Raw genomic sequence first — 12,539 nt, 5'->3', positions numbered from 1 at the left:
GCAATGTGCTCTGGCTGCACTGTGTAAGTTTCTTGACACAGTGCAGCCAGAGCAAATTGGTTTGAAGAGAATAGTCAAATATGGAGCAAAAAGATGACTCGCTTTTAGGGATTTTTTCAATCACGCCCCATATACTTTCCCAGTATGCAAAGCTATGACTTTCGAATGAAAGATGTTCTTGTCAGCAATGCACCTTTTATTTATTACATTTTTACTTTATAATTATGTGGTTAGACCAAGAGCAAATTAAACAATTTATTCAAGAGACGTTTTGAAAACTGTCTTTTCTTTTCTCTGCATCTAATTTCCAATGCAATTTTAAACTACTTAAATATATAATAACATTTTATAAAAACGGCTTTATTCTACAGTTGATTAACACATTATAATTGAGCTGCTGCTTTAGTGTAACTGCCTAATTTAAAATGTCATTTAATTTCATATATGAGCTACAGAAAACTTTCCCTAAAAAAAATCTCTGGGTATATAGGACAAACTGCTACAGCTCACGTCTTTGGACATCAAGCTGATGCCTTTTAAAGGGTAATCCACAGATAATTTAACCCCTTCACAACAATGTTTGCTTTGTAAAGATGTTTTGATGCCCCCTTACTCAGTTATGCCACTTACGCTCTTGGGGGCCTACTTATCAAGCTGTCAACTGTGCTGCATTCGCCGGCACCAATATGCTCGCCTAACATCGCTGCCGCGGACCTGAATACATTCTCCATATTTAACATCGATCTCGCTGCTATTTGGCTTTTTCACAGCTTTATTTGTATACTGTCACTAAATACCCACACTATACTAAACTGTTTAATCCCTATACCGCCGCTCCAGGACCCAGCCGCAACTAAATAAAGTTATTAACTCCTAAACCGCCGCTCCAGGAGCCCACCGCCACCTACTTATTAACCCCTAATCTGCCATCCCCTACTACACAGCCACCTACATTATACTTATTAACCCCTAATCTGCCACCCCCTATACCGCCGCCACCTACATAAAGTTATTAACCCCTATCCTGCCACTCCCGGAGCCCACCGCAACTAAATAAATGTATTAACGCCTAAACCGCCAGCCCCCCACATCGCTATAAACTAAATTAACCTATTAATCCCTAAACCTAACAACCCGCTAACTGTACATTAAATATTAAGTCATCCCCATCTTATAATAAATTTAAACTTATCTTTAGATTTAAATTAAACTATATTAAACTAATAATTAACCTATTCTATTATAATAAAATTACATTAAACTATATTAAATTAATAATTAACCTACCCTAACTATAATAATAAAATTACATTTAACTATATTAAATTAATAATTAATCTAACCTAACTTTAATACTAAATTACATAAAATTACAAATTAAAAAAACTATATTATATATTTAAACACCTAACCCTACTGAAATAATTTAATTCTACACTAAAAAATTACATAGTTACAAAAAACTAAGTTACAAAAAATAACAAACACTAAGTTACACAAAAAAATAAACACTAAGTTACAAAAAATAAAATAGCTTTAAACTAATTACACATAATCTATGGGCCCCCCAAAATAAAAAAAAAACCCTACAATAAACTACAAATAGCCCTTAAAAGGGCCTTTGCGGGGCATTACCCAAAGGTAATCAGCTCTTTTACCTGTAAAAAAAATACAAATACCCCCCAACAGTAAAACCCACCATCCACACAACCAATCCCCCAAATAAAATACTATCTAAAAAAACCTAAGCTCCCCATTGCAGGCCCAAGTCCTAATCTAAAACTAAAACCCACCCAATAAACCCTTAAAAATATTCTAACACTAACCCCAGAAGATTTACTTACAGTTTTGAAGATCCGACATCCATCCTCCAAGAAGCCGGGAGAAGTCCTCAACGAAGCGGCCGCTCCACGCCGGATGGATGAAGATAGAGGATGCCGTCTGGGTGAAGACTTCTGCAGGCTTGGATGAAGACTTCGGCCTCTTCGTTGAGGACTTCTCCCGGCTTCTTGGAGGATGGATGTCGGATCTTCAAAACTGTAAGTAAATCTTCTGGGGTTAGTGTTAGGATTTTTTTAAGGGTTTATTGGGTGGGTTTTAGTTTTAGATTAGGACTTGGGCCTGCAATAGAGCTAAATGCCCTTTTAAGGGCAATGCCCATCCAAATGCCCTTTTCAGGAGCTTAGTTTTTTTTAAGATAGTATTTTATTTGAGGGGTTGGTTGTGTGGGTGGTGGGTTTTACTGTTGGGGGGGTATTTGTATTTTTTTTACAGGTAAAAGAGCTGATTACTTTTTTAGTTTCATAGGGCCCTTAGATTAGGTGTAATTAGTTTAAAGCTTTGATACTTTCTTTTTTATTTTTTGTAACGTGTTTATTTTTTTGTGAAACTTAGTGTTTGTTATTTTTTGTAACTTAATTAGTTTTTTGTAACTTTGTAATTTTTTAGTGTAGAATTAAATTATTTGAGTAGGGTTAGGTGTTTAAATATATAATATAGTTAATTTAATTTGTAGTTTAATGTAATTTTAGTATAAAAGTTAGGTTAGATTACTTATTAGTTTAATATAGTTTAATGTAATTTTAGTTTAAAAGTTAGGTTAGTTTAATTATTAATTTAATATAGTTTAATGTAATTTTAGTTTAAAAGTTAGGTTAGTTTAATTATTAATTTAATATAGTTTAATGTAATTTTAGTATAATAGTTAGGGTAGAATAATTATTACTTTAATATAGTTTAATGTAATTTTATTATAATAGTTAAAATAGGTTAATTAGTAGTTTAATATAGTTTAATTTAAATCTAAAGGTAAGTTTAAATTTATTATAAGATAGGAATGAATATTTAATATAAAGTTAGCGGGTTGTTAGGTTTAGAGGTTAATAGTTTAATTTAGTTTATGGCGATGTGGGGGGCTGGTGGTTTAGGGGTTAATACATTTATTTAGTTGCGGTGGGCTCCGGGAGCGGTGGGATAGGGATTAATACTTTTATGTAGGTGGCGGCGGTGTCAGGGCGGCAGATTAGGGGTTAATAAGTATAATGTAGGTGGTGGAGGTGTAGGGGGCGGCAGATTAGGGATGTTTAGACTCGGGGTACATGTTAGGTTGTTAGGTGTAAACATAACTTTTATTCTCCCATATGAATCAATGGGATATCGGGCAGCAGCGAACATAAGCTTTTGCTGCTTTCAGACTCCCATTGATTCCTATGGCATCCGCCGCCTCCAGGGTGGCGGATTATAAACCAGATATGCTGGGCCGGAATAGTGGCGAGCGTACCTGATAGTTATTTGTTAAGTAGCAAAAGTAGTCAGATAGTGCCGAATTTGCATTCAGAACATCTGTAGTGACGTAAGCATTGATCTGTGTCGGACTGAGACCGGCGGATCGTATGTTACATCACAAAATTCTACTTTTGCCGGTCTGTAGCCTTTGATAAATAAGGCGAATCAGGCTCGCTACAATTACGCTGCGGAATTTCAGCGTATTTGTGGTTGACGGCTTGATAAATGGGCCCCTTAGAGGCCGATTTATCATATGTCTGTCGGACCTGATCCGACAGTGCGGATCAGGTCTGACAGACATCGCTGAATACGGAGAGCAATACGCTCTCCGTATTCAGCATTGCACCAGCAGCTCAAAAGAGCTGCTGGTGCAACGCTGCCCCCTGCGGCCAATGGGCTGCCAGCAGGGGGTGTCAATCAACCCGATTGTACTCGATTGGGTTGAATTGCAGCGATTCCTGTCTGCCTGCTCAGAGCAGGCGGACAGGGTTATGGAGCAGCGGTCTGAAGATTCACCAAAAACACAGGCCGGAGCTTGATAAATGGGCCTCAGTGTCTTAAGTCTCATGCTAGACAGGGTCATGCAGAGATGCGGTTGCAGCTGAGTGCTTAAGGGATTCACAACCCACCAGGGTTATCCCCTATACAGCTGTTCTGCACTCTACCAGTTAAACGCAGATGCTTGTAAGGGCCAAAGACAATCCTTTGCCGCCTTAGGCTCATCAGATACAGGAGCTACCCATTTAGGCCAGTAGCAGAGGATGTCAATCATCCAGATTGTATCTGATCGGGTTGATTGCTGTCCGCCGCCTCAGAGGTGGCGGATAAGTTAAGGAGCGGCGGTCATAAGACCGCTGCTTCTTAACTTATATTTCCAGCGAGCCTGAAGGCTCCTGCGGAAAGAGCTGCGTTTGCAGCACGTTAAATCGGCCCCATAGTCTTCATATTCAGCTGTTAACTTGAAAGGTTCTTTTCTTTAGGCAATTTCTTCAGCCAGCAGAGTGTCTGAAATGGTTGCTCTATCCTGTGATTTACCTGATTTTTAATCCTTCCTAAAGTCGTATCTGCAGATAACTTTAATCAAGACATTGTCCAGCTTCTAATATGCTAAAGAGATACCTTTTTTTCACCACTAAAATGTTTTTAGATACTTAAAGGGACATGAAACCCAAACATTTTCTTTCATGATTAAGATAGAGAATACAATTTTAAACAACTTTCTAATTTACTTTTATTATTTAATTTGATTTATTCTCTTGATATCATTTGTTGAAGGAGCAGCAATGCACTACTGGTTTCTAGCTAAACACATGGGTGAGGCAATGACAATCGGTATATATATGCAGCGACCAATCAGCAGCTAGAACCTAGGTTCTTTGCTGCCCCTAAGCTTTCCTAGATAAACCTTTTAGCAAAGAATAACAAGACAATGAAGCAAATTAAATAATAGAAGTAAATTGGAAAGATGTTTAAAATCGTATTTTCTATCTGAATCATGAAAGAACATTTTTGGGTTTCATGTCTCTTTAACATTTTATCTTCAGGCTACAAAAGAATTTAGTTTCTCATTCTTTATTTATTCATTTTCTGGTCACTGCGAAGGGGCAGAAAGCTACAGGAACTACTTTATCCACTTGGCTGAAGGCTTTAGTTTGCGAAGCCAACTTGGTGGTGGGTAAGGCTCCTCCAAAGGGAATTGCTGCTCACTCTACTAGAGCATTGGACACCTTTTGGGCTTTCATGAATGAAGCTTCCATTTGTCAAATTCGCTGGTCCTCTTTACATACTTTCACAAAGTTCTACCATTTTGACACATTTGCCTCTTCTGAGGCTGCTTTTCGCAGAAAAGTTCTGCAGACCGCTATACCTGTTTAGCGCCGTACCTGCCTTAACTTTTTCCCTAATTCATGATGGTCTTGTGAACTTTATAGCTTTGGTATATGATCCCACATGTGATGACTTGTGGACTCTCACCACCTTATGAAAGAAAGCTAAATTTATGATTACCTGATAAATGAATTTATTCCATTATGGTAAGAGTCCACAAGACGATCCCTGTTTTATTATAGTTGCGGCAATATCGACTTGCACTTCACTTACCCTGCTTTCTCTTTCCTGCTTTTCTCCTTTCTCTTTGCCATATGTATGACTGAGTTATTATGGAAAAATGGGAGCGATTAAAAGCCCTGTTGCTTTGGGTGTTTTTCCTACATGTGATGGCTCGTGGACTCTCACCATTATGAAAGAAAGAAATTTACCAGGTAAGCATAAATTTTGTTATATTTTTTTTTTAATTTAACCTGAATATCCAACTCTAATTAGCTAATAGTCTGACTCACTAGAGCGCAATCTTTAAACGTAAAGAGTTCACTTTGCAGACATTGATACCTTCATGTTCTGTGTTTATGTTCACTGAACTGTTTGCCTCCAGATATCGCTCCAATTCGAGAGTGTGATGTCTTGATTCCTCAATCACTGCAATCACCCAAATGGTCAAATTCACAGTCAGCAAAAACATCAGACCACACCTGTGAGCACAAACAAAACAGCCGTAGGATCAACCTATAAATATTTTATATTCAGCACATACTCTTCATTTATCTGGGAATAAAAAAAAGTCCAAGACAATATATAATGATGAAAATTAGGACATGTATAACTTTTTAGTCATCATAACAAAAACACAGTGAAAAAGAGCACCGCGCCAATTCCTCTTGTGTTTGTGCAAGGTAATTAATAGGAATTCCCTCATCTGCATCTGAACTCTCCAAAATCAACACCATCCCAGCAACACACAGATCCTTGCACTGGTGTAGCTGTATTGAGGATAGCAGATAAGTAGCCATGTAGGATTTCGCGTCAACAAATAAAGGTGTATTTCTGATGCATCACACTGTGTTTTGCAATTATAAAAACCCAATACTAGGGTAGATAGATATACCCTAATCCTAATTGGTAAGTATATTATTCATATATTTTTGAGTGTGTAGATTCCATATTTCAGGTTTCGAATGTTAACCTTTTGTGTGAGCTGTTGTGATATTTATATAAAATGTAACAAAGTGAATGTTTAGCATTCATCAAGCCATGCAGCCAGAAAATCTCTCGCAGGAAGATGGTAGCTTAGTTATCAGCATCAGGTACACCCTTGGTGGCAACAAAATGGGCCATTTTAGAAAAGCGATCCAATACCACTAAAACTGAAGTAATACCTTGAACAAAAGGTAAATCGACTATAAGTCCATGTTTTTTTCAGCCCACGGTCTGTTTGGTACAGGAAGTAGTTGTAACAAATCTCAAGGGGGTTGCAGAGAGTCTTTGTTGACTATACACACAGGACAAAAATGTACATAAGATTTAATATCTTTTTGTATGCCATGCCACCAGAATCGTTGACTAATTCACTTTTGAATCTTATGGATTCCCCGTATGTCCTCAGAGGGGTGTCATGTAAATAATAAAGGACCTCAGGGACTACGGAAGATGGCACTACAACCATCCTCAATCTGCAACTCCGAATGCTGGATATTCCCTGTGGATCTGGAGATATTCTTTGAGTTTGAAGTATTTTGATGGATAGTGTCCCATAAGGAAGCTTTCACCAAGATTACAAGTTTTGCATTACGGTGCGGTACGGCTATACCACTGAAAAATTGGCCATTGCGCGTGAAATGGCAGGTCTCCCGTATTACAAGTCGTGGCGGTACAGCTATACCACAAGCATTTTAGCCTGTAACGCAACTCTCCATTCCGCACTCAAAAAATGAATGTGTAGGATTTCCATTACGCTATATTACAGGTTGTGCGGTCCGGCTAAAATGCTTGCGTTATAGCCTATACCGCCATGATCCATTCCACGATCTGAGACCAGTAGTTATAGATTTTGCAAAACAAAAATGTTTCACAAAACTCATAACTAAAATGTTACGTAGTACACTAACACCCATAAACTACCTAATAACCCCTAAACCACCATCTACCACATCGCAAATGATATAATAAATCTATTAACCTCTAATCCACCACCCCTCCACATCGCCAACACTATATAAAGCTATTAACCCCTAAACTGCTGGGGCCCCACATCGCTACTAATAAACTAAACCTAGTAACCCCTAAACCGCCGGACCCTCACATCGCAAATCACTAAATTAAACTATTAACCCCTAAACCTAAACCCCCACTAACTTTAAATTAATGATACAATATAACTCTTAAAATAAATAAAAACTTACCTATGAAATAAAAAAAAATAAGATTAAACTATAAATAAACCTAACATAACTATTTTAATAAAATAAAATAAACTACAAATAAAAAAAACTAAAATTGCAAGATTAAAAAAACCTAACACTACGAAAAAAATTAAAAAACCTAAATTACAAATGAAAAAAAACTAACACTATGGAAAAAAAACAAAACTAACATTACCAAAAAATAAAAACGCTAAAATTACGGAAAATAAAAAACACTAACGCCTAGATTTAGAGTTTTGCGGCCAAAGGGGTGCGTTAGCTACGCGTGCTTTTTTTCTCCCGCACCTTTTAAATACCGCTGGTATTTAGAGTTCACAGAATGGCTGGGTTTTCACTGCGTTAGGCTCCAAAAAGGGAGCGTAGAGCATAATTTAACGCCACTGCAACTCTAGATACCAGCGGTGCTTACGGACGCGGCCAGCTTAAAAAACGTGCTCGTGCACGATATCCCCATAGAAAACAATGGGGCATTTTGAGCTGAAAAATAACCTAACACCTGCAAAAAAGCAGCGTTCAGCTCTTAATGCAGCCCCATTGTTGTCTATGGGGAAACACTTCCTACGTCTGCACCTAACACCCTAACATGTACCCCGAGTCTAAACACCCCTAACCTTACACTTATTAACCCCTATTCTGCCGCCCCCGCTATCGCTGACACCTGCATATTTTTTTTAACCCCTAATCTGCCCCCCGTAAACCGCCGCTACCTACATTATCTCTGTGTACCCCTAATCTGCTGCCCCTAACACCGCTGACCCCTATATTATATTTATTAACCCCTAATCTGCCCCCCACAACGTCGCCTCCACCTGCCTACACTTATTAACCCCTAATCTGCCGAGCGGACCGCACCGCACCGCTACTATAATAAAGTTATTAACCCCTAATCCGCCTCAATAACCCTATAATAAATAGTATTAACCCCTAATCTGCCCTACCTAACATCGCCAACACCTAACTTCAATTATTAACCCCTAATCTGCCGACCGAATCTCGCCGCTACTGTAATAAATGGATTAACCCCTAAAGCTAAGTCTAACCCTAACACTAACACCCCCCTAAATTAAATATAATTTAAATCTAACGAAATAAATTAACTCTTATTAAATAAATTATTCCTATTTAAAGCTAAATACTTACCTGTAAAATAAACCCTAATATAGCTACAATATAAATTATAATTATATTATAGCTATTTTAGGATTTATATTTATTTTACAGGTAACTTTGTATTTATTTTAACCAGGTACAATAGCTATTAAATAGTTAAGAACTATTTAATAGCTAAAATAGTTAAAATAATTACAAAATTACCTGTAAAATAAATCCTAACCTAAGTTACAATTAAACCTAACACTACACTATCAATAAATTAATTAAATAAAATACCTACAATTATCTACAATTAAACCTAACACTACACTATCAATAAATTAATTAAATACAATATCTACAAATAAATACAATTAAATAAACTAACTAAAGTACAAAAAATAAAAAAGAACTAAGTTACAAAAAATAAAAAAATATTTACAAACATTAGAAAAATATTACAACAATTTTAAACTAATTACACCTACTCTAAGCCCCCTAATAAAATAACAAAGCCCCCCAAAATAAAAAAATGCCCTACCCTATTCTAAATTACAAAAGTTCAAAGCTCTTTTACCTTACCAGCCCTTAAAAGGGCCCTTTGCGGGGAATGCCCCAAAGAATTCAGCTCTTTTGCCTGTAAAAAAAAACATACAATACCCCCCCAACATTACAACCCACCACCCACATACCCCTAATCTAACCCAAACCCCCCTTAAATAAACCTAACACTTAGCCCCTGAAGATCTTCCTACCTTGTCTTCACCATGCCAGGTATCACCGATCGTTCCAGGCTCCAAAGTCTTTATCCTATCCGGGAAGAAGAGTAGATCCGGACTGGCAACCATCTTCTTACAAGCGGCATCCTCTATCTTCATCCAATGAGGACCGGCTCCATCTTGAAGACCTCCACCGCGGACCCATCTTCTTCTTCCGACAACTTCCCGACGAATGACGGTTCCTTTAAGGGACGTCATCCAAGATGGCGTCCCTCGAATTCCGATTGGCTGATAGGATTCTATCAGCCAATCGGAATTAAGGTAGGAAAATTCTGATTGGCTGATGGAATCAGCCAATAAGAATCAAGTTCAATCCGATTGGCTGATTCAATCAGCCAATCAGATTGAGCTTGCATTCTATTGGCTGTTCCGATCAGCCAATAGAATGCGAGCTCAATCTGATTGGCTGATCCAATCAGCCAATCGGATTGAACTTGAATCTGATTGGCTGATTCCATCAGCCAATCAGAATATTCCTACCTTAATTCCGATTGGCTGATCGGAATTCAAGGGACGCCATCTTGGATGACGTCATTTAAAGGAACCATCATTCGGTGAGTAGGCGTCGATTGAAGAGGATGTTCCGCGTCTGCTTGGAAGAAGATGGCTCCGCTCCGCTCCGGAAGAAAGAAGATTGAAGATGCGGCTTGATAGAAGACTTCATCCCGATGATGGACTTCCAACTTCAGCCCGATGATGGAGTTCTTCAGCCGCCGCTTGGATCCAGACTTCAGCCCGAGGATGGACGTCACTCTTCAGCCCCCCGCTTGGGCTTGGATCAAGACTTCGGACCCTCTTCGGGACCCGGTGAGGTGAAGACAAGGTAGGGAGATCTTCAAGGGCTTAGTGTAAGGTTTATTTAAGGGGGGTTTGGGTTAGATTAGGGGTATGTGGGTGGTGGGTTGTAATGTTGGGGGGGGTATTGTATGTGTTTTTTACAGGCAAAAGAGCTGAATTCTTTGGGGCATGCCCCGCAAAGGGCCCTTTACAGGGCTGGTAAGGTAAAAGAGCTTTGAACCTTTTTATTTTAGAATAGGGTAGGGCATTTTTTTATTTTGGGGGGGCTTTGTTATTTTATTAGGTGGCTTAGAGTAGGTGTAATTAGCTTAAAATTGTTGTAATATTTTTCTAATGTTTGAAAAATATTTTTTTATTTTTTGTAACTTAGTTCTTTTTTATTTTTTGTACTTTAGTTAGTTTATTTAAATGTATTTATTTGTAGGTATTGTATTTAATTAATTTATTGATAGTGTAGTGTTAGGTTTAATTGTAGATAATTGTAGGCATTTTATTTAATTAATTTATTGATAGTGTAGTGTTAGGTTTAATTATAGATAATTGTAGGTATTGTATTTAATTAATTTATTGATAGTGTAGTGTTAGGTTTAATTGTAACTTAGGTTAGGATTTATTTTACAGGTAATTTTGTAATTATTTTAACTATTTTAGCTATTAAATAGTTATTAACTATTTAATAGCTATTGTACCTGGTTAAAATAAATACAAAGTTGCCTGTAAAATAAATATTAATCCTAAAATAGCTACAATATAATTATAATTTATATTGTAGCTATATCAGGGTTTATTTTACAGGTAAGTATTTAGCTTTAAATAGGAATAATTTATTTAATAAGAGTTAATTTATTTCGTTAGAATAAAATTATATTTAACTTAGGGGGTGTTAGGGTTAGGGTTAGACTTAGCTTTAGGGGTTAAAAAATTTATTAGAGTAGCGGTGAGCTCCGATCGGCAGATTAGGGGTTAATACTTGAAGTTAGGTGTAGGCGATGTTAGGGAGGGCAGATTAGGGGTTAATACTATTTATTATAGGGTTATTCAGGCGGGAGTGAGGCGGATTAGGGGTTAATAACTTTATTATAGTAGCGTTGCGGTCCGCTCGGCAGATTAGGGGTTAATAAGTGTAGGCAGGTGGAGGCGACGGTGAGGGGGGCAGATTAGGGGTTAATAAATATAATATAGGGGTTGACGGTGTTAGGCGCAGCAGATTAGGGGTACATAGCTATAATGTAGGTGGCAGCGGTGTACGGAGCGGAAGATTAGGGGTTAATAATAATATGCAGGGGTCAGCGATAGCGGGGGCGGCAGATTAGGGGTTAATAAATATAATATAGGGGTCGGCGGTGTTAGGGGCAGCAGATTAGGGGTTCATAGGGATAATGTAGGTGGCAGCGGCGTGTGGTCGGCAGATTAGGGGTTAAAAAATTTTAATAGAGTGGCGGCGATGTGGGGGGACCTCGGTTTAGGGGTACATAGGTAGTTTATGGGTGTTAGTGTACTTTAGAGCACAGTAGTTAAGAGCTTTATAAACCGGCGTTAGCCCAGAAAGCTCTTAACTACTGACTTTTTTCTGCGGCTGGAGTTTTGTTGTTAGATTTCTAACGCTCACTTCAGACACGACTCTAAATACCAGCGTTAGAAAGATCCCATTGAAAAGATAGGATACGCAATTGACGTAAGGGGATCTGTGGTATGGAAAAGTCGCGGCTGGAAAGTGAGCGTTAGACCCTTTCCTGACTGACTCTAAATACCAGCGGTAGCCCAAATCCAGAGTTAGGAGCCTCTAACGCTGGTTTTGACGGCTACCGCCCAACTCTAAATCTAGGCCTAAGATTACAAAAAATAATAAACAAAATTTTCCAAAATAATAAAAATTACACGTAATCTAATACGCCTATACTGTAAAAACAAAAAAGCCATCCCAAAATAAAAAAAACCCTAATCTAACAATAAACTACCAATAGCCCTTAAAGGGGCCTTTTGTAGGGCATTGCCCTAAGTTAGACAGCTCTTTTACCTTAAAAATTTACAAAGTCCCCCCTAAAAGTAAAACCCCCCCACCCAACCAACCACCCAAAATAAAAAACCTAACTGTAAAAAATACTAAAATACCCATTGGCTGATTTGAACAGCCAATAGGATTTCAGTAGCTCTCATCCCATTGGCTGAATTGAAATTGTCAGCCAATAGGAATGCAAGGTACCCCAAATATAAATGGGTACCTTGCATTCAATCTTCAGTGTGCGGCATTGATCGCATGAAGAGGATCCTCCACGCTGGATGGCTCTGTGGTCACCGGTCCTGTTCCAGGTTCACCTCCGCTCTGAGC

General features: G+C 38.1%; 1 protein-coding gene across 1 annotated transcript in view; it reads right to left on the bottom strand.

The window, feature by feature from the left end:
- LOC128655029 (proton channel OTOP2) overlaps nt 1-12,539 on the bottom strand; it is a 68,552-nt gene that overhangs the window by 21,591 nt on the left and 34,422 nt on the right. The window contains exon 4 of the mRNA XM_053708877.1: nt 5,674-5,813. Coding sequence (XP_053564852.1) covers nt 5,674-5,813 — 140 coding nt within the window. The remainder of the gene's footprint in view (nt 1-5,673; nt 5,814-12,539) is intronic.

This window comes from Bombina bombina, chromosome 1 (genome assembly GCF_027579735.1).
Source record: "Bombina bombina isolate aBomBom1 chromosome 1, aBomBom1.pri, whole genome shotgun sequence".
NCBI classification, from domain to species: Eukaryota; Metazoa; Chordata; class Amphibia; order Anura; family Bombinatoridae; genus Bombina; species Bombina bombina.
This window is presented reverse-complemented; position numbering and strand designations above follow the sequence as displayed.